This window comes from Mixophyes fleayi, chromosome 7, assembly GCF_038048845.1.
Source record: "Mixophyes fleayi isolate aMixFle1 chromosome 7, aMixFle1.hap1, whole genome shotgun sequence".
Lineage (NCBI taxonomy): Eukaryota > Metazoa > Chordata > Amphibia > Anura > Limnodynastidae > Mixophyes > Mixophyes fleayi.
The window spans coordinates 153,956,755-153,978,360 of NC_134408.1; the positions used below are offsets into that span (position 1 = coordinate 153,956,755).

The 21,606-nt window shown below is 46.3% G+C and overlaps 2 protein-coding genes across 4 annotated transcripts in view; one reads left to right on the forward strand and one right to left on the reverse strand.

The window, feature by feature from the left end:
• OSBPL11 (oxysterol binding protein like 11) overlaps positions 1-1,305 on the forward strand; it is a 38,853-nt gene extending 37,548 nt beyond the window's left edge. For all 3 annotated transcript variants that reach the window (XM_075181252.1, XM_075181251.1, XM_075181250.1), the window contains exon 13: positions 97-1,305. In XM_075181252.1, coding sequence (XP_075037353.1) covers positions 97-153 — 57 coding nt within the window. In that variant the 3' untranslated portion in view covers positions 154-1,305. The remainder of the gene's footprint in view (positions 1-96) is intronic.
• A 395-nt stretch (positions 1,306-1,700) lies between these two features.
• LOC142098411 (TGF-beta receptor type-2-like) lies at positions 1,701-21,004 on the reverse strand. Its single transcript, XM_075181253.1, has 7 exons — positions 20,711-21,004; positions 13,066-13,216; positions 10,634-10,836; positions 8,560-9,320; positions 7,017-7,158; positions 6,425-6,552; positions 1,701-3,896 (listed from the first exon to the last, which is right to left on the reverse strand). Exons 1-7 carry the CDS (start codon positions 20,748-20,750, stop codon positions 3,753-3,755), a joined length of 1,569 nt encoding a protein of 522 aa, XP_075037354.1. The 5' UTR covers positions 20,751-21,004; the 3' UTR covers positions 1,701-3,752.
• Between the last annotated feature and the right edge of the window lie 602 nt (positions 21,005-21,606).

Genomic DNA, 21,606 nt, shown 5'->3' on the forward strand with positions numbered 1-21,606 from the left:
TAATGAATGAAGTTACAATTCGGTACGTTCCATCTACCAGATGTTTGTAGAAACAGAATCTCCTTAGTAAAGACGTACCTGTTCTCACTCTTACAGGGCGACGGATGGGTCTATAACAAACCTTTGTGGAAGAGCTTGAATTCTGCGCTGTAACTATAACCTGAGAGACTCTGAGCGGACAAGATGCCCCCACGGCTGGACTCAGCGGGTGCAGAGAGACCACCTGGGATGACGGGACTAAGGGGGGGGACAGATGACCTACACCCAGGGAGGAGGAACCATGGCTCAGTGTTAATCTGTTCTATCATCTCTTGCTCTGGTCTTCTCCACTCGGACACTCAGGATTCCCTCGGTGGAGACGTCTTCTCTGTTCCACAACTGACCTCCCGTGAACCCGTGCAGCGCTCCATGCAGTATTAATTTGCCTGTTTTCATTTTCCCAGTCTCTGGGCTGCTGGAGGGTGGATGAAAGACATCGGCCTTCAGTGTTTCCAGCTTCTTGGCCTCTCCGTGGATCAGGAAATGGGTCACATCTGTGGTTGGGCGTCTGTGCCGCACAGGATGGAACACAAAATCTGCTTTTGTTTTGGGTTGATTTGATAAATATCTCACGATAGGCTTAACCCTTTCCCTGCACACATGATCTCTGGACCCCCCACTAGGGGAAGGGGCTGCTTGTGGAATGTGTATAAACCGAACAAACAATTTATTTTTTTTGTCTTTAAAGTGTATATAACTAATTTGCTGTGCGTTAGAGACCTCCGTACGCTGTTATCTGTACCAGGCCGCAGTTCCTCGGCTCGCGGCCCCGGCTGTTGGTGGATTCGCCACGACACAGTACCATTAACTCTCTTCTACCATAACCCCATTTTCGCTCTAGCGTTACCCTCAACAATATTTATTTTCTTTGCAAAGAAAAGGGAAAAAAAAAAGTAGTTACATTTGCCCTGAAGCTGGAACAGGCCTCAATCTACCGTAACAAGCTCAGTGCCAGCTGCTGACGCAGTCAGACGTTATATATTCAGGTAGACACTGACCCCCTCTTATTGCCGTTCCTGCAGTAACAGTTCAGGATTGCTGGCGATGCGGACAATGTGCGTTGTGGGCGTGGTGCCTTATTCTCTTCTGAATGTCGTCTTCCAATCAGTGTGTGTAATACTGAGCTGTGTGATAACGCTCTGCCTGCAGCGCTCTCTCTCTGGCGTGTGTGTGCGACGCTGCAAGGCCGGGCGCCGGCGTGTCTGTTCTACGCGCTGACAGACAACCTGTGTGCTGGGAGAATGGAGAATAAAATGTAAATTGTCACCAGATTGTGTTGTTTCTGGGAGGCGGGAGCAGGTCCTTGTGGCTGTGCTAGGAATGGTGTATTATAGAGGAGAAGGACCAGCACAGTGTTAGGTTGTACATTATAAGTACAGAAACGTCTCTGCTTCGTGTATCCCTGTATTAGGGCACAAGCACCAGGATCCCATAACTGGTAATAACTCCTCTGAATTTACTGAACGCTGGTTTCACACGAGCACTCCAGGAGCTGGAGACAATCGCTCGTCCTTCTTGCGCAGTGAAGCGTTGTGTACAGAGCGCTCTATAATATTGGAGTCGTTATTCAGTGTTTTACTGCTATTGTATTGTCTACACTGAGCTGCTGTTCAGGCCTTTGCTGGTCTAAAATGGAGCAGGAACGACAATGGAAGTTATATAAAGTTCTGTGGAGCACTTTATTCTGATGTCCTTACAATATGTCAGAGTATTAAATTCATTTAAATAGAAGCAGATCACAATAGTCACTGTATCCCTGGAGGAGAGAAATAACACAAACATCTTGTGAGACCCCTGCTTAGACTGATGAGGCAGCAGCGGACGTTCCCGTGTTATTAATGTCTATGGTCACACTACACATCCCAGCATACCCTGCCAACCTTCCTCTGGTTCTCGGCTGGCAGAGCATGCTGGGACTTGTAGTTTCCGAACACCTGGAGAGCCAGAGGTTGGCCAGGCCGGTATTAGAGCTGTTTCTGGACATAACTGCAGGTTAAACCGATGCATGAACAGACAACATGTCACTAAACATGTTACAGCCGTGTACGGTCTTCTCCTGTCTCTGTGAAGTTATCCATCTTTTGGACAGCTATGAATATTCATGAGTATTAATGAGAGTGAGAACAGCCCAGGTACTGGCGGGAGCAAGCTCACTGCGCTCCTGAGAAACCTATGACATCACTGCCAGCTTGCAGTTCATTGGCTCTGACTGATCACATGGGCTCAGTGTCACAGGACAGACCACACCCCCAGCTAATATAAATAATCCCTAATGTAGTTCTTACAGGGAGGGTGGGGGCAGTTTTATAGTCGATGTCTCCCAGTAACAGGATGTGGTGGTACCTTACACTGATAGATCTGGACACTCCAGGTACTCCTTGCATTTGAGTACCAGGGTAAACAGTCCAAATAGAGTGCAAGCTCTTGTGATACTGCAAGCGCCAGCATGCACTGCCCACATCTGTTCTTGAATGCTGGCAATTATAGCACCACATATGCACCAACGTGTGGCCCTCTGGTAACTGTAATAACTGGCACCTCGCCCGCAGCTCGTTAGCGCTGTTCTCTTTGTAGCATGAAGCCTGTTTATTACAGGAACTTCTTCTTAGTGGACTTGTCCAGAATAACTTATTATCATGGACTCCCTGTGATAAAGGAAGAATAAATGAAAGAAGCAAAAGAAAATGCTTCCTACAAGAGTTGCAGTCACAAATATTCACAAAGATTATGGGAGGTGCCAGTTATCATGTGACCCGCCTGTGTCATGTGATTACTACATCCATTCCCTTTACTCAGCGGCTCCCTCAAGTGTCAGGGCTCGGTATAGACACCCAACCTGGGACTGTGGACATAGAGTATTAGCGACAAACTGTAGAAACATCAATCTTTTCCAGTCCGGCCCATTGCTTTAATATATTAATGAAACTCATGCACGCTGAATAGGATGGACGTAAGAATGAGACCAAAATATAATACTGTATTTTTGTAATTATATAATAATCACTGGGCCAGATGGGTGGTAGGATGAACGGTGGGTGTAATGTATGTAGCCCAGCTCTGCGCGTATCTCCACCCCACATCACACCCGGGCACAGGGAGCGTTGGGTAATATTTGTGTTGATAGACTGATATAAGCCGCAGATATAATATTCCTTCTCACGTACAAATGAAAGTAGAAAGAAAAATCTAAATACAGCCACAAACTCCTATAATACCTACAGGATGAATGCAGAAAACTGCAGCATGGAAGAGCTGACCCTGGTGCCCATCATCTGCGGGTGTTTACACCCCATCTAGATCCGGCTCCTGACATGCTGGGCTGCCGCAGCCGCCGCGCCCGGACTGTACGCGGCCTCTCCAGCTGGAAGGAGGCGAATGTGGTGCAACGCTACCAGCTCACACATTCTGGGCAGATTATACGCTGTGCACGTGGATCTACGTCCAACTCGGGATTAGGTCAATAATGTTTCATTCTGCAGAGGTTAGTTTGGTGATTTACCCCTTTTTTTTTCTTCTAAATAATACAAATTTAGTAAACAGAAATGGCGTCTTCCATACTAGAATGGAAATGTTTTCTGAATAATAAACCACGTAGTACGATATGGTCCATTCATGTCTGAATAATAAACCACGTATATGGTCCATTCATGTCTGAATGCGCCTCTGAAACTGTCAGAACATCAGGATGCAGCTGAATCTGCCGGATACGTGGATCAGTAGTAACCCGAGCTGTATGTACTGACAGCGTCCATCTGCTCCATCAAGCTGAAGCGTTCTGCCACACAAGGCGCCGTTAGACGAGCCTCCGGGTCGTGGTCCCAACACTCCATGATCGTGTCGCACAGGACGTCCATACCCTGGAAGGAGTCGGAAGGTCCCAAATTATTAAAGTCTTAAAGGACTTGTAACAAAACTAAAGTAAAGGTCTGAAAAGAATTCACATGATTAAATGTCGCAGTCTCACAATAACAAAACAATAAGGGTTTAATCTGTCATGTATCCTGTAAACAACACTTCCCTACAATGTATTATGTGTGTGCCCAGGTACAGCCATGTACTATACGTGTGCCCAGGTACAGCCATGTACTATACGTGTGCCCAGGTACAGCCATGTACTATACGTGTGCCCAGGTACAGCCATGTACTATACGTGTGCCCAGGTAACCGCCATGTACTATACGTGTGCCCTGGTAACCGCCATGTACTATACGTGTGCCCAGGTACAGCCATGTACTATGTGTGCGCCCAGGTACAGCCATGTACTATGCGTGTGCCCAGGTAACAGCCATGTACTATGCGTGTGCCCAGGTAACAGCCATGTACTATGTGTGTGCCCAGGTACAGCCATGTACTATGCGTGTGCCCAGGTACAGCCATGTAATATGCGTGTGCCCAGGTAACAGCCATGTACTATGCGTGTGCCCAGGTACAGCCATGTAATATGCGTGTGCCCAGGTACAGCCATGTACTATATGTGTGCCCAGGTACAGCCATGTACTATATGTGTGCCCAGGTACAGCCATGTACTATGTGTGTGCCCAGGTACAGCCATGTACTATATGTGTGCCCAGGTAACAGCCATGTACTATGCGTGTGCCCAGGTACAGCCATGTACTATATGTGTGCCCAGGTACAGCCATGTACTATATGTGTGCCCAGGTACAGCCATGTACTATATGTGTGCCCAGGTACAGCCATGTACTATGCGGGTGCCCAGGTAACAGCCATGTACAATGCGGGTGCCCAGGTAACAGCCATGTACAATGCGGGTGCCCAGGTACAGCCATGTACTATATGTGTGCCCAGGTACAGCCATGTACTATATGTGTGCCCAGGTAACCGCCATGTACTATGTGTGTGCTCAGGTACAGCCATGTACTTTGCGTGTGCCCAGGTACAGCCATGTACTATGTGTGTGCCCAGGTACAGCCATGTACTTTGCGTGTGCCCAGGTAACCGCCATGTACTATATGTGTGCCCAGGTAACCGCCATGTACTATATGTGTGCCTAGGTACAGCCATGTACTATACGTGTGCCCAGGTAACCGCCATGGACTTTGCGTGTGCCCAGGTACAGCCATGTACTATGTGTGTGCCCAGGTACAGCCATGTACTATGCGTGTGCCCAGGTACAGCCATGTACTTTGCGTGTGCCCAGGTACAGCCATGTACTTTGCGTGTGCCCAGGTACAGCCATGTACTTTGCGTGTGCCCAGGTACAGCCATGTACTTTGCGTGTGCCCAGGTACAGCCATGTACTTTGCGTGTCCCCAGGTACAGCCATGTACTTTGCGTGTGCCCAGTTACAGCCATGTACTTTGCGTGTGCCCAGTTACAGCCATGTACTTTGCGTGTGCCCAGTTACAGCCATGTACTTTGCGTGTGCCCAGGTACAGCCATGTACTTTGCGTGTGCCCAGGTACAGCCATGTACTTTGCGTGTGCCCAGGTACAGCCATGTACTTTGCGTGTGCCCAGGTACAGCCATGTACTTTGCGTGTGCCCAGGTACAGCCATGTACTATGCGTGTGCCCAGGTACAGCCATGTACTATGCGTGTGCCAGGTACAGCCATGTACTTTGCGTGTGCCCAGGTACAGCCATGTACTTTGCGTGTGCCCAGGTACAGCCATGTACTTTGCGTGTGCCCAGGTACAGCCATGTACTATGCGTGTGCCCAGGTACAGCCATGTACTATGCGTGTGCCCAGGTACAGCCATGTACTATGCGTGTGCCCAGGTACAGCCATGTACTATGCGTGTGCCCAGGTACAGCCATGTACTATGCGTGTGCCCAGGTACAGCCATGTACTATGCGTGTGCCCAGGTACAGCCATGTACTATGCGTGTGCCCAGGTACAGCCATGTACTATGCGTGTGCCCAGGTACAGCCATGTACTATGCGTGTGCCCAGGTAACACCCATGTACAATGCGTGTGCCCAGGTAACACCCATGTACAATGCGTGTGCCCAGGTAACACCCATGTACAATGCGTGTGCCCAGGTAACACCCATGTACAATGCGTGTGCCCAGGTAACACTCATGTACCATGCGTGTGCCCAGGTACAGCCATGTACCTTGCGTGTGCCCAGGTACAGCCATGTACCGCACTTGCGCACAGCCAAACCTATACTGTCACTAACCTGTCTTCACAATTGCGCCAGCTCAGTAGCTCCGCCCAGTGGTAGGACCTGTGCCAGGCGCATTGTGTGACAAATGTCTCTACATAAAGGACTCTGCTCTTCGGACCATCTTTATACCGTTTTATTAAGTTTATTTTTCTTTACAATGTTTTGTAGCGTTCTAATGTGTATAATAATCATTTGCTGATGCTTCTTACATACAGTAATATTCTACGGCATTTTCTAGTGTCTTATGGCAGCTCACCGGGTGCCTCCTCCAGGTCAGTGGAATGTCTGGTCGCTCCTTTCGGTTTAGCACCAAGTCTCTTATGGATTCTATACAGGGCTCCTCCTGCATCATGGACCCAAAGGGCAGCTCATAGGTCTTCACCTCTGCAGTAGAATGAATTATATTACTATAGAAGAGTGACGTTGGAGGCTGCTCATTCTCCTGATAGCTTATAGTCCCTCGTCTCTGTGTGTATCTGGTCTTCTGTCACTCTCGCTTCATCGCGTTCCCCTATAAGCTCACATTACCCCCTCCCCGGCACTACATGAATATAATCTTTTCTTTTGTCTCCTCTTAATGCCCCAGAAATCCTGAATGATAACAGTCCCAGCATCACCCACAAACCCCAGGATCGCAGTATTGGGGTGTCCACTCTGCGCCAGGCCCCAGGCAAAGGCCCTCATCAAACACTAAGACCCTGATTTACTCATCACATTGTGGCTGGATCCACTCTCTGGCCGGATTGTCCAGACTTCTGCCCATCACCAACCGCACATCCTGTTAGTACCTCACAGCGCTACGGAATATACGCAGTAGTATATTGTAAGTATAATTATGGAGTCCTCACCTCCGACGGCCTCACACCTGGAGCCCATCTCCCATAACACCAGCGCCAGTGAGTAAACATCCATCTGTTTGAAGGACTCTAAATCCTCCAGGTTAACCCTGGATTCCAGAACTTCAGGAGCCATGTACCGTGCTGTTCCCACCTGTGGAATACATTGAATATAATAGGTTATCTGTTGCAGAAGTAAGAAAAGGTGTTGCCCATAGCAACCAGACATTGTTTGTATCAGAGAACCCAGAACTAGGATCTGATTGGTTGCTATGAGCAACACTTCCTACTTGTAAAGCAGTTTTCAGAAATGTCTGTTAATATAATAATAAGCCATGACTTGTATCCTTCTAAAGCTGGTTGTTAATCAGTTAAAATGTGGATGTTTTTTAAGTAAAGGACATAAACAAACATAGGGGCATATTCAATTAGCTTTTGGATTCGCGGTAACGCGCCGGAACAGCCGCGAAACGTAATACACGGTACCGCAATAACGTGGATTTTCGTTCGCAGCCCATAGGGTTGCGAACGAAAATCCGCGTTAATGCGGTACCGTAATACCCGCAAGAACGCGCACTTTTCGCGGCAATGCGCGTTACCGCGAATCAAAAAGCTAATTGAATATGCCCCATATTGTCTTAAACAGAACATACCCACTATGTACCAGTATTGCTGGTCAAAGCAGATTGTTGAGTCCACATGCTTTCCTAACCCATCTCTTTACTGCAGGTAGCCATCTTACATGGGATCGGTCTTGAATAACTTTAGGACATTGCAGAGTGGGACTTGCAGTCTTCTAGGTAACAAACACTTAGGGACAGTGAGGACAGTACATAACTACCAGTGCCTGGCACTTATGCTTTTTGCCCTGTATCAGATGCCAATTACTCAACAACTGGGATGTGTCTTTTTGAGTTTGTTAAGGAGAGGGGTGGAAATATTCGCTTATACTACTAGTAAGAAGTCAGTATAAGGCTGAACAGTGTATATTAGTTTTATGCTTTATTTATTAAACATATTTGTTTTTAGTAGTCCTTTCAATTCAGCTCAGGTGCTCTCTCTACCTGTCATCAAACTACAAGTCCCAGCATGCTCTAGGAGCAGGTCACCAATTTCTGTCTTAAGTCAGCCAAAATAAACGCTGCAACAGATGGGTTTGAGAGTGGGACGTAAGCACTAATTTAGGGGGGGTCTTACCTGCAATACCCGGGAACCCGCTCCACTGGACCTAATGTGATCATAGTAAAAGCTGACACGGCCTTAGTGAAATATTCACCCCTAAAATAAATCCCAGTATTTGGATTTTTTTTTACTGCTTCCCTGTGAGTAAAAGGGAAATAAATAAAAGATTTGTCTGGCGGAGGAAATAGTTGATATCACTGTGGATATGTTTAAGTCACTACTATCCCTGTCTTATGTAGACAAACCAATGTTCTCCAACTCTATAGGAACTACAAGAGCCAGAATACCCTGCCACCACATGCTGGGACTTATAGTTCCACATCCGCCAAAGGTTGCCTGCTCTGAATCTCAGTTATGTCCTTTGAAGTCTCACCTGTCCACTGTTGGCGAAGGCATCTACTGTAAGTGAAGGGTCCAGCCGCAGCGTTATGCCGAAGTCACACAGAACACACTCGGACTCGCTCTTCACCAGAATGTTGGTGCTCTTGATGTCCCGGTGAGCTATGGCGATCTTCGGGGTGCCGCACGGGGTGTAATCACTGTGCAGATGGGCCAGGCCATTTACTACAGAGCCGGCCATCTTTAGGAATGATGTCCAGCTCAGAACATGACTGGTCAGATAGTCCTTTAGATTGCCTCTGGCGTGATAAGCAGTGATGATCCAATATTGCTTCTGCAGGCTGCTCACCCGCTCTTCGGCCGTGAGAAACTGCAGCACGTTCTCATGCTTCACGTTGGCGTCGGTGAAAATACAGATCTCGTTTTTCCAGGAAGAGTATCCTTGGAAAGGGAAGATCTTGACCGCCACAGTCTCACTGTGTTTCAGCTTGGCTCTCCAGACCTCAGCAATCCGGCCCTTCCCAACGCGTTGCTCCAGCTCGATAGGGAGCAGCTCTGTGTTGTGGTTGATGCTGTTGGCACAGGCTATACTTATGTTACACTGAGAGCTGCTGGTCAGGGACAACCTATAGGAGTAATCTCCCGGCTTCTCCTGCCACGCCTTGGACCTCTTCCTGAGTCTCTGGGTACGGTACAGGTAGAATAGGACAGTGACGGTGATTGCCAGCAGGAGGGGGGGCAGTAAACTGATGACAGCTACAGGGACAACCTCTCTGCTATGAAGTAGGGAATAACCTGGAGGAGAAAAGCAGAAGAAATGTCAGACTAATTACAGAGGAGATAAAGACATGAATAAGGTACAGAGTTCTCACCGGCCTCGGGTCTGCCTGATGCTGCCCCGATACTTAGACCACCACCCATCTCCCTCTATTATATATTCACCTGTCTTAGCTTCAAAAATGTAATATACTGCGGATCTCCAGGTGCTGGGGAACTACAAATCCCAGCAGGACAACACTGCAGCATTGTTCACCACAAGCTGGCACTTTACTAAAGTTTGCAGGACTCACTGGAAGGACACAGATTATGCTGGGACTTGTATAGAGCAATGGTCTACCAAGGTCAATCAGGACATGCTGAGATCTGTAGTTCCCCACAAACAGAGGATAAGCAGTTTCTTGCCTCTGATGTATATTGTACAGTGTTCATTTAAATCCACCAAAAGTCTTCACTATAGATTATCTTGTCTATATGACTGAAAATACCCAGTGTTCCCCTGGACATTATGGGGTGTCGGTCCAGCACTAAATACGGGAGACCTGCGTGTGTGCTGGTCATTCTGCAGCAATGAGCAGTCCCTGTTTTTCCAGCCCTGTTACATTTAGGGCCCTCAGAACTCAGCAGATCACAGTCTAAGTCCCACAGATTTGCTGTGTAGTGGACACATGATTATTGTGGCCTGGGCAGCCTTTCTCTCTGCAGGTGCTTGTGAAACTACAAGTCCCAGCATGCCCTGTCAGCTATCAGCTGGTTATCTACTGGCAAAGCATGCTGGGGCTTGTAGTTTCACAACACCTAGAGAGCTGCGGGTTGGCCAGGCCTAGTCTAAATGATCAGAAGTGACCCTGGGTCTGAAGTGGACTCATTTTGTAACTCATACCTACCAACTTTCTAAAGTTGGCTTCCGGGAGCCTTCCGGGGGAGGTGGGCGTGATGGTGGGCCGGGGCTCCAAAATTCGCATCATTTTGGACCTGCCCCCGTGACGTAATGACGCAAATGCATCATTTTACAGCAGGGGACGGGGCCAAAGCGTTTTGGAGCTAATTCTGCCCACTTCACTAGGAAGTGGGCAGATCCGGGAGATTGTCACAACCTTCCGGGAGTCCGTGAGACTCATGCAAAATGGGGGAGTCTCCTGGACATTCCGGGAGAGTTGGAAAGTATGGTGTAACTAGATAGGGGCTTCTGGTGAGTATGTCACAGGGCTCAGGAGTCGGTGTGTACTGGATGTGGACACATTGGTACCATAGAGTACAGCTCATACAGACAGAGCAGGAAGCTGCCGGTGTCTTCACCACAGATAATAGGCCACCAGCCCCTTTCTTACCGTCAATGTCGTTGTAGAAGATGAGTTTGTCGTTACATTCTTGCTCATCCACACAGCCACAAATATACAGCCGGCCGGTTCGGGTGGGCACTGCTTCCATTACACATCTTACAGAGTTATAACTGGGCACCAGGACGTTCTCCAGAGGATACTGAGGGTGGTGGCAGAGAGTAATAACCTGGACACTGTCATTGTCCTGCTTCCTGCAGATCACACAGAGATTAATACATGTCCAGGTTGGTCTCTGGATCATTATACTGCCCTAGTGGGAGCTGTATGTGAACCTTTATATACAAGATTAATCCCTGCCCGGGGCCCTGGTGATCTTCTAGATGCAGGAAGGTGACCTGTGGTCGGGTGGCTGAGCTGCTCTAAGACATTTGTGGGAACAAGGCAAATATGACATTGGGCAGCCCCAGATCCTCTCAGAAAGTCGGAATCCAGCTGGTGAGACCGAGATAACCATAACACCCATCTCTTCCTTGGCTGGTGTCAGGTTTAGTGTTAGTTTCAGTGTCCTTGGGATAAACTGTCCCAGCTGGATTATTACTATTATTATTGTTAAATTAAGGAGAGAGCTGGAGCTGTGTAGAGAGCAGAAGAGAAGACCAGAGGATATATTTACTAAACTGCGGGTTTGAAAAAGTGGAGATGTTGCCTATAGCAACCAATCAGGTTCTAGTTATCATTTTGTAGACTGTACTAAATGATAACTAGAATCTGATTGGTTGCTATAGGCAACATCTCCACTTTTTCAAACCCACAGTTTAGTAATTATACCCTAAGGTTTAAGAGGTGCTGGGGTTGAAATAATTACACACATTTTTTTACTCAAATCCCTCAACTGATAATAAAATAATTTGCAAATCATTGTTAATAATTTTCAACTGGTGACAATGAAGTTGTATAATGAATATCCCGAGAGTAAGTCCATACAGGGTGAAACGCGCCTGTTCCAAGAAACCACTTACTTTACGGAGAACATCTAATTTCGACAGGAGAACCTGTCTGATGGTTTAATCATTGAGACCTTTTTCTTATATCAGCCTTTGGTATAATTTATTACATGTTCTTACCTGTTACGCCCCTACCTTTATGACTGGTTTATTTCAGCCACTATTTGATATATCAACATACTACACTATTTTACTGAATTTCTTTCATGCTAATTGGATTGCTGAACCATGTAGACATCTAATGAGATAATCCTGTTGTACTTATATGGTTTAATCTTATCGATGCATGAAAATCAAAATTAGATGCATTTTTTAGGGGGACAGGCCCTTGACATGAATCTCCAAGCACAAGGTGTGTCAGCTACAAATATGGGCGTAAGAGCAGAATAATAACAATGATTTCACTTCATCCAATTGACATTTGGGGTTTTGTAAAAACTTGGGGTTGGATGAATTCTTTAAATTCGGTCCCTGACCTCATTTGTAATTGTGTGAGTCAGACAACCCAGAAGACGTTATATGCTGCGATTTCAGGGCTAATTAGACTGTTCTAGATTCACCTGGATGATAATCACAGCACGAGTGGGACCAAAAAGACCTCAGATAAATTAACACCGGGTCAGATAATGACATCTGTAACCTATTGGTTCTGTACACTCAGCATAAGGGATAAACATTTGGATCTCTACTTAAAAGACCTGTAAGTCTGACAGTAGTTTCTGGTTTATTATATATGGACTATATGGAGGAACCGAAATATAAGATTCGATTAACTAAATAAAAAATAGATAAATATGACTTAAAAAATGTAAAAGATATTTATAACTATCTACATATCAAAGAAAACTTTATTCAACTTTATTTTTTTTAATGATTTTAATCTGTTATCTCCGCCTTGAGAGGACAATATCATATTATTTGCATTATGCCAATGTTCTTGGTTCAAGCATTTAAATTAGTGATATTAACTGGTAGGTAGATCTAATGATGTTACACAACTCATAGACAAATGTTTGTGTTACTTTGTATAAAGGATGGAAAGGAGTCATTTCAGTTCCAGCAGAGTCGCCAGGAACAGACAACAGATATAAGGGCGATAATCACGTATGTGGTAAATACACATGTAACACTAGTATTGTTACACTGTGATCACAACTGTACGGACAAGAGGAGGTCGGACAATAGAATATACAGTAATACAATGTTTGTGTGATATCTACAATACAGGGCACATTATAGGGGTATTGCTGCAGCTATATATAGAGGATATATTCAGGCGATGTGGCGGATATATGGCGTAATAAGAGATGTTATAGAGCAGTCTCAGTAACACAATGATTGATGTTTTAGGGAAGAGAGATAAATGTATAGAACAGGTTGTGTAGAGAGTTCTATGCAGGAACAGGATTCTGGGGAGAACACTGATAATAAGGAGGACAGTCCCCCCATATCGGGTAATGTGACAGGAATCCTCACCAGAGACTGACACAGATCTCCTCCGAAGTCTCACAGTAGGAGCTCAGGTTGCAGTTGCTGAAGCAGGTGCCCCCCTCACAAATGGGCTGCGAGTAATTACACCACTTACACACATTGGTCCTTGTGTTGCGGTGCGCAGCGCTCAGCGTCACTGATAGGGGGAAAGAGAACAATGGTGAGCAACTGGCTAGAAGCTATCCTAATAATAGTCCTACACAGTCATTCAGATGACCAATGACTGGACAATAAGTATAATATTACTGTAGGGAACATAAAGTAAAGTACACGGTTCTCTATAAGGGTCAGAAATGAATCCGCATAGTTTACAATGTTTCCCAAATCTGGTTCTCAGGGATCCCTAACAGTCCATGTTTTCCCTATCTCCTTGTTGGAGCACAGGTGTAATCATTACTAACTGACACATTGTAACAGATCCGCAGGTGGTAGAATTATGTCACTTACTTCATCTACATGGATGATCTGGTACCCGTACTCACGTGGTACCACCAGAGGTGGCACTATTAGGTGGAAGCCATCTGCCATGATTCAACATTCGTTAGGCATTGTGGTTTGATGACTCAGAAATTGGGGGACAGAGTGTTCGTTCTATACTTTGACCCCCCTGGTTTCCCCGATGTTGGGGTGTATGAACCATGATGTGGCTCAGATACAGAAGCTGCATCTCTGTGATCTGCTCCAGACACCTCGTTCTGACCCCATTCAGCACTTTCAAATCATTTTTCATATTTAATTAGTTTACAGTTAGTTCCAGTCTCTTTTTTTGAAACATATTTTGTTCGTTTGATGTTCGTGTGTTTTGATTTTCAGCATTTGCTTCAGTAACATCTGGATCATACAACTCTGGGATATTAATATGGAAGAGTGTTCAGCTGGGTTTAATTACTGCACTGATGAGGATGCAGCTTATAAACTTCTATTAACCCTTCCACAACAACACTGCTGCCTCTGCTATCATCACTGGAACAATAATCATAATAATGATCTCATCACACCCTGTATACAGTGTCTCAGTACAGTGTGACCACATCACACCCTGTATACAGTGTCTCAGTACAGTGTCACCACATCACACCCTGTATACAGTGTCACCACATCACACCCTGTATATAATGTCTCAGTACAGTGTCACCACATCACACCCTGTATACAGTGTCTCAGTACAGTGTCACCACATCACACCCTGTATACAGTGTGTCAGTACAGTGTCACCACATCACACCCTGTATACAGTGTCTCAGTACAGTGTCACCACATCACACCCTGTATACAGTGTCTCAGTACAGTGTCACCACATCACACCCTGTATACAGTGTATCAGTACAGCGTCACCACATCACACCCTGTATACAGTGTGTCAGTACAGTGTCACCACATCACACCCTTTATAGAGTGTCTCAGTACAGTGTCACCACATCACACTCTGTATACAGTGTCTCAGTACAGTGTCACCACATCACACCCTGTATACAGTGTCTCAGTACAGTGTCACCACATCACACCCTGTATACAGTGTGTCAGTACAGTGTGACCACATCACACCCTGTATACAGTGTCTCAGTACAGTGTCACCACATCACACCCTGTATACAGTGTCTCAGTACAGTGTGACCACATCACACCCTGTATATAATGTCTCAGTATAGTGTCACCACATCACACCCTGTATACAGTGTCTCAGTACAGCGTCACCACATCACACCCTGTATACAGTGTCTCAGTACAGCGTCACCACATCACACCCTGTATACAGTGTCTCAGTACAGTGTCACCACATCACACCCTGTATACAGTGTCTCAGTACAGTGTGACCACATCACACCCTGTATACAGTGTCTCAGTACAGTGTGACCACATCACACCCTGTATACAGTGTCTCAGTACAGTGTCACCACATCACACCCTGTATACAGTGTCTCAGTACAGCGTCACCACATCACACCCTGTATACAGTGTGTCAGTACAGTGTCACCACATCACACCCTGTATACAGTGTCTCAGTACAGCGTCACCACATCACACCCTGTATACAGTGTCTCAGTACAGTGTGACCACATCACACCCTGTATACAGTGTCTCAGTACAGTGTGACCACATCACACCCTGTATACAGTGTCTCAGTACAGTGTCACCACATCACACCCTGTATACAGTGTCTCAGTACAGCGTCACCACATCACACCCTGTATACAGTGTCTCAGTACAGCGTCACCACATCACACCCTGTATACAGTGTGTCAGTACAGTGTGACCACATCACACCCTTTATAGAGTGTCTCAGTACAGTGTCACCACATCACACTCTGTATACAGTGTCTCAGTACAGTGTCACCACATCACACCCTGTATACAGTGTCTCAGTACAGTGTGACCACATCACACCCTGTATACAGTGTCTCAGTACAGTGTGACCACATCACACCCTGTATACAGTGTCTCAGTACAGTGTCACCACATCACACCCTGTATACAGTGTCTCAGTACAGCGTCACCACATCACACCCTGTATACAGTGTCTCAGTACAGCGTCACCACATCACACCCTGTATACAGTGTCTCAGTACAGTGTCACCACATCACACCCTGTATACAGTGTCTCAGTACAGTGTGACCACATTACACCCTATATACAGTGTCTCAGTATAGTGTCACCACATCACACCCTGTATACAGTGTCTCAGTACAGTGTCACCACATCACACCCTGTATACAGTGTCTCAGTACAGTGTCACCACATCACACCCTGTATACAGTGTCTCAGTACAGTGTGACCACATTACACCCTATATACAGTGTCTCAGTACAGTGTCACCACATCACACCCTGTATACAGTGTCTCAGTACAGTGTCACCACATCACACCCTGTATACAGTGTCTCAGTACAGTGTGACCACATCACACCCTGTATACAGTGTCTCAGTACAGTGTGACCACATCACACCCTGTATACAGTGTCTCAGTACAGTGTCACCACATCACACCCTGTATACAGTGTCTCAGTACAGTGTCACCACATCACACCCTGTATACAGTGTCTCAGTACAGTGTCACCACATCACACCCTGTATACAGTGTCTCAGTACAGTGTCACCACATCACACCCTGTATACAGTGTCTCAGTACAGTGTCACCACATCACACCCTGTATACAGTGTCTCAGTACAGTGTCACCACATCACACCCTGTATACAGTGTCTCAGTATAGTGTGACCACATCACACCCTGTATACAGTGTCTCAGTACAGTGTCACCACATCACACCCTGTATACAGTGTATCAGTACAGTGTCACCACATCACACCCTGTATACAGTGTGTCAGTACAGTGTGACCACATCACACCCTTTATAGAGTGTCTCAGTACAGTGTCACCACATCACACCCTGTATACAGTGTATCAGTGCAGTGTCACCACATCACACCCTGTATACAGTGTGTCAGTACAGTGTGACCACATCACACCCTGTATACAGTGTCTCAGTACAGTGTCACCACATCAAACCCTGTATACAGTGTCTCAGTACAGTGTCACCACATCACACCCTGTATACAGTGTCTTAGTATAGTGTCACCACATCACACCCTGTATACAGTGTCTCAGTACAGTGTCACCACATCACACCCTGTATACAGTGTCTCAGTATAGTGTGACCACATCACACCCTGTATACAGTGTCTCAGTACAGTGTCACCACATCACACCCTGTATACAGTGTCTCAGTACAGTGTCACCACATCACACTCTGTATACAGTGTCTCAGTACAGTGTCACCACATCACACCCTGTATACAGTGTCTCAGTATAGTGTGACCACATCACACCCTGTATACAGTGTCTCAGTACAGTGTGACCACATCACACCCTGTATACAGTGTCTCAGTACAGTGTCACCACATCACACCCTGTATACAGTGTCTCAGTACAGTGTCACCACATCACACCCTGTATACAGTGTCTCAGTACAGTGTCACCACATCACACCCTGTATACAGTGTCTCAGTACAGTGTCACCACATCACACCCTGTATACAGTGTCTCAGTACAGCGTCACCACATCACACCCTGTATACAGTGTCTCAGTACAGTGTCACCACATCACACCCTGTATACAGTGTCTCAGTATAGTGTGACCACATCACACCCTGTATACAGTGTCTCAGTATAGTGTCACCACATCACACCCTGTATACAGTGTCTCAGTACAGCGTCACCACATCACACCCTGTATACAGTGTCTCAGTACAGTGTCACCACATCACACCCTGTATACAGTGTCTCAGTACAGCGTCACCACATCACACCCTGTATACAGTGTCTCAGTACAGTGTCACCACATTACACCCTGTATACAGTCTCAGTACAGTGTCACCACATCACACCCTGTATACAGTGTCTCAGTACAGTGTCACCACATCACACCCTGTATACAGTGTCTCAGTATAGTGTGACCACATCACACCCTGTATACAGTGTCTCAGTACAGTGTCACCACATCACACCCTGTATACAGTGTCTCAGTACAGTGTCACCACATCACACCCTGTATACAGTGTCTCAGTACAGTGTCACCACATCACACCCTGTATACAGTGTCTCAGTACAGTGTCACCACATCACACCCTGTATACAGTGTCTCAGTACAGTGTCACCACATCACACCCTGTATACAGTGTCTCAGTACAGTGTCACCACATCACACTCTGTATACAGTGTCTCAGTACAGTGTCACCACATCACACCCTGTATACAGTGTCTCAGTACAGTGTGACCACATCACACCCTGTATACAGTGTCTCAGTACAGTGTCACAACATCACACCCTGTATACAGTGTCTCAGTACAGTGTCACCACATCACACCCTGTATACAGTGTCTCAGTACAGTGTCACCACATCACACCCTGTATACAGTGTCTCAGTACAGTGTCACCACATCACACCCTGTATACAGTGTGTCAGTACAGTGTCACCACATCACACCCTGTATACAGTGTCTCAGTACAGTGTGACCACATCACACCCTGTATACAGTGTCTCAGTACAGTGTCACCACATCACACCCTGTATACAGTGTCTCAGTACAGTGTCACCACATCACACTCTGTATACAGTGTCTCAGTACAGTGTCACCACATCACACCCTGTATACAGTGTCTCAGTATAGTGTCACCACATCACACCCTGTATACAGTGTCTCAGTATAGTGTGAACACATCACACCCTGTATACAGTGTCTCAGTACAGTGTCACCACATCACACCCTGTATACAGTGTCTCAGTACAGTGTCACCACATCACACTCTGTATACAGTGTCTCAGTACAGTGTCACCACATCACACTCTGTATACAGTGTCTCAGTACAGTGTCACCACATCACACCCTGTATACAGTGTCTCAGTATAGTGTCACCACATCACACCCTGTATACAGTGTCTCAGTACAGTGTCACCACATCACACCCTGTATACAGTGTCTCAGTACAGTGTCACCACATCACACCCTGTATACAGTGTCTCAGTACAGTGTCACCACATCACACTCTGTATACAGTGTCTCAGTACAGTGTCACCACATCACACCCTGTATACAGTGTCTCAGTACAGTGTCACCACATCACACCCTGTATACAGTGTCTCAGTACAGTGTGACCACATCACACCCTGTATACAGTGTCTCAGTACAGTGTGACCACATCACACCCTGTATACAGTGTCTCAGTACAGTGTGACCACATCACACCCTGTATACAGTGTCTCAGTACAGTGTCACCACATCACACCCTGTATACAGTGTCTCAGTACAGTGTCACCACATCACACCCTGTATACAGTGTCTCAGTACAGTGTCACCACATCACACCCTGTATACAGTGTCTCAGTATAGTGTGAACACATCACACCCTGTATACAGTGTCTCAGTACAGTGTCACCACATCACACCCTGTATACAGTGTTTCAGTACAGTGTGACCACATCACACCCTGTATACAGTGTCTCAGTACAGTGTGACCACATCACACCCTGTATACAGTGTCTCAGTACAGTGTGACCACATCACACCCTGTATACAGTGTGTCAGTACAGTGTGACCACATCACACCCTGTATACAGTGTCTCAGTACAGTGTCACCACATCACACCCTGTATACAGTGTCTCAGTACAGTGTCACCACATCACACCCTGTATACAGTGTCTCAGTATAGTGTGAACACATCACACCCTGTATACAGTGTCTCAGTACAGTGTCACCACATCACACCCTGTATACAGTGTCTCAGTACAGTGTCACCACATCACACCCTGTATACAGTGTCTCAGTACAGTGTGACCACATCACACCCTGTATACAGTGTCTCAGTACAGCGTCACCACATCACACCCTGTATACAGTGTCTCAGTACAGTGTGACCACATCACACCCTGTATACAGTGTCTCAGTACAGCGTCACCACATCACACCCTGTATACAGTGTCTCAGTATAGTGTGAACACATCACACCCTGTATACAGTGTCTCAGTACAGTGTCACCACATCACACCCTGTATACAGTGTCTCAGTATAGTGTGAACACATCACACCCTGTATACAGTGTCTCAGTACAGTGTCACCACATCACACCCTGTATACAGTGTCTCAGTATAGTGTCACCACATCACACCCTGTATACAGTGTCTCAGTATAGTGTCACCACATCACACCCTGTATACAGTGTCTCAGTATAGTGTGAACACATCACACCCTGTATACAGTGTCTCAGTACAGTGTCACCACATCACACCCTGTATACAGTGTCTCAGTACAGTGTCACCACATCACACCCTGTATACAGTGTCTCAGTATAGTGTGAACACATCACACCCTGTATACAGTGTGTCAGTACAGTGTGACCACATCACACCCTGTATACAGTGTCTCAGTACAGTGTGACCACATCACACCCTGTATACAGTGTCTCAGTACAGTGTCACCACATCACACCCTGTATACAGTGTCTCAGTACAGCATCACCACATCACACCCTGTATACAGTGTCTCAGTACAGTGTCACCACATAACACCCTGTATACAGTGTGTCAGTACAGTGTGACCACATCACACCCTGTATACAGTGTCTCAGTACAGTGTCACCACATCACACCCTGTATACAGTGTCTCAGTACAGTGTCACCACATCACACTCTGTATACAGTGTCTCAGTACAGTGTCACCACATCACACTCTGTATACAGTGTCTCAGTATAGTGTCACCACATCACACCCTGTATACAGTGTCTCAGTACAGTGTCACCACATCACACCCTGTATACAGTGTCTCAGTATAGTGTCACCACATCACACCCTGTATACAGTGTCTCAGTACAGTGTCACCACATCACACTCTGTATACAGTGTCTCAGTACAGTGTCACCACATCACACTCTGTATACAGTGTCTCAGTATAGTGTCACCACATCACACCCTGTATACAGTGTCTCAGTACAGTGTCACCACATCACACCCTGTATACAGTGTCTCAGTATAGTGTCACCACATCACACCCTGTATACAGTGTCTCAGTATAGTGTCACCACATCACACCCTGTATACAGTGTCTCAGTATAGTGTCACCACACACAGTTACTCACAGTACACCAGCAGTGTAGTGGTCCCAGCAGAGCCCCCCATGTTCCCAGTTTCAGGTCATTATTCCTGCAGTAAGCGGCAGCATCAGACCAGAGACTCTTCTCCTCCTTCTTGTGATGAGGAATTGGGGAGTGTGGGAGGAGGATCCGCTGTCCCGGGGTCTGTGGAGTTTCTGCATCTAATAAGAACTCTCTATAAGTTCATACAGAATGTCTGTGTGTATTATGGACACAGTAGCTGCAGTAACACCAGTAGGGACAGGCAGAGAGATAAACCACTCTCTTTGCTGGTTGTAATTCACCACTTGTGATACTATAAGTCCAAGAACACAGATTCCATTTTTACAGTAACTGTGTTTCCTAGAATAATACTCTCAGCCAGTTACACAGTTCATTCACCATTTTATTAATCACAGGTCTCTCATTTACAGAAACAGGAGGTTTTAGCAAACTGGACTGACTGCATGGGTGAAACCCGGAATTACTGAAATGATTTGGCTCCCGCAGCGCCCTCTGCTGCTTGGTGTCTTCACAGATCCGTTCTCCATCCTTTCAGGCAGCCGGAATAAGGTTTTGTGTATATTAACCATCCATTCTATCTGACATGCCCTGGCAGCCATGTGTATGCTGGCACTTGTAGTACTACTATAGGATAGAACATAGAACACATAGCAAGGTTCACTCAAGACACTGAGCAGCAGACGGTGCTGCAGGAAGCGGACTCATTACGGTGTTCCGGCAGTTCAGCAATTTCGGCATTTACCCGATCACATCTGTGTAAATGTAACGCCTGCGGGGAACATCTGGCTTTCTAATAGGGCTTTATGCCCAGTTTATCCTGGGCCTTGTGCCTGAATTAATGCTGGATATACTTACCTGCTCTGTGCAGGAAACTCAGC

What these genes read in the sequence shown, in the direction of transcription:
- LOC142098411 (XM_075181253.1), bottom strand. Translation starts at nt 20,750, where the DNA reads ATGGGGGGCTCTGCTGGGACCACTACACTGCTGGTGTACT. An exon ending in CTTCTACAACGACATTGACG is followed by an intron (nt 9,321 to 10,633) that starts GTAAGAAAGGGG and finishes TTTCTCCTCCAG; the next exon opens with GTTATTCCCTACTTCATAGC. An exon ending in CCTTCGCCAACAGTGGACAG is followed by an intron (nt 7,159 to 8,559) that starts GTGAGACTTCAA and finishes TGTATTCCACAG; the next exon opens with GTGGGAACAGCACGGTACAT.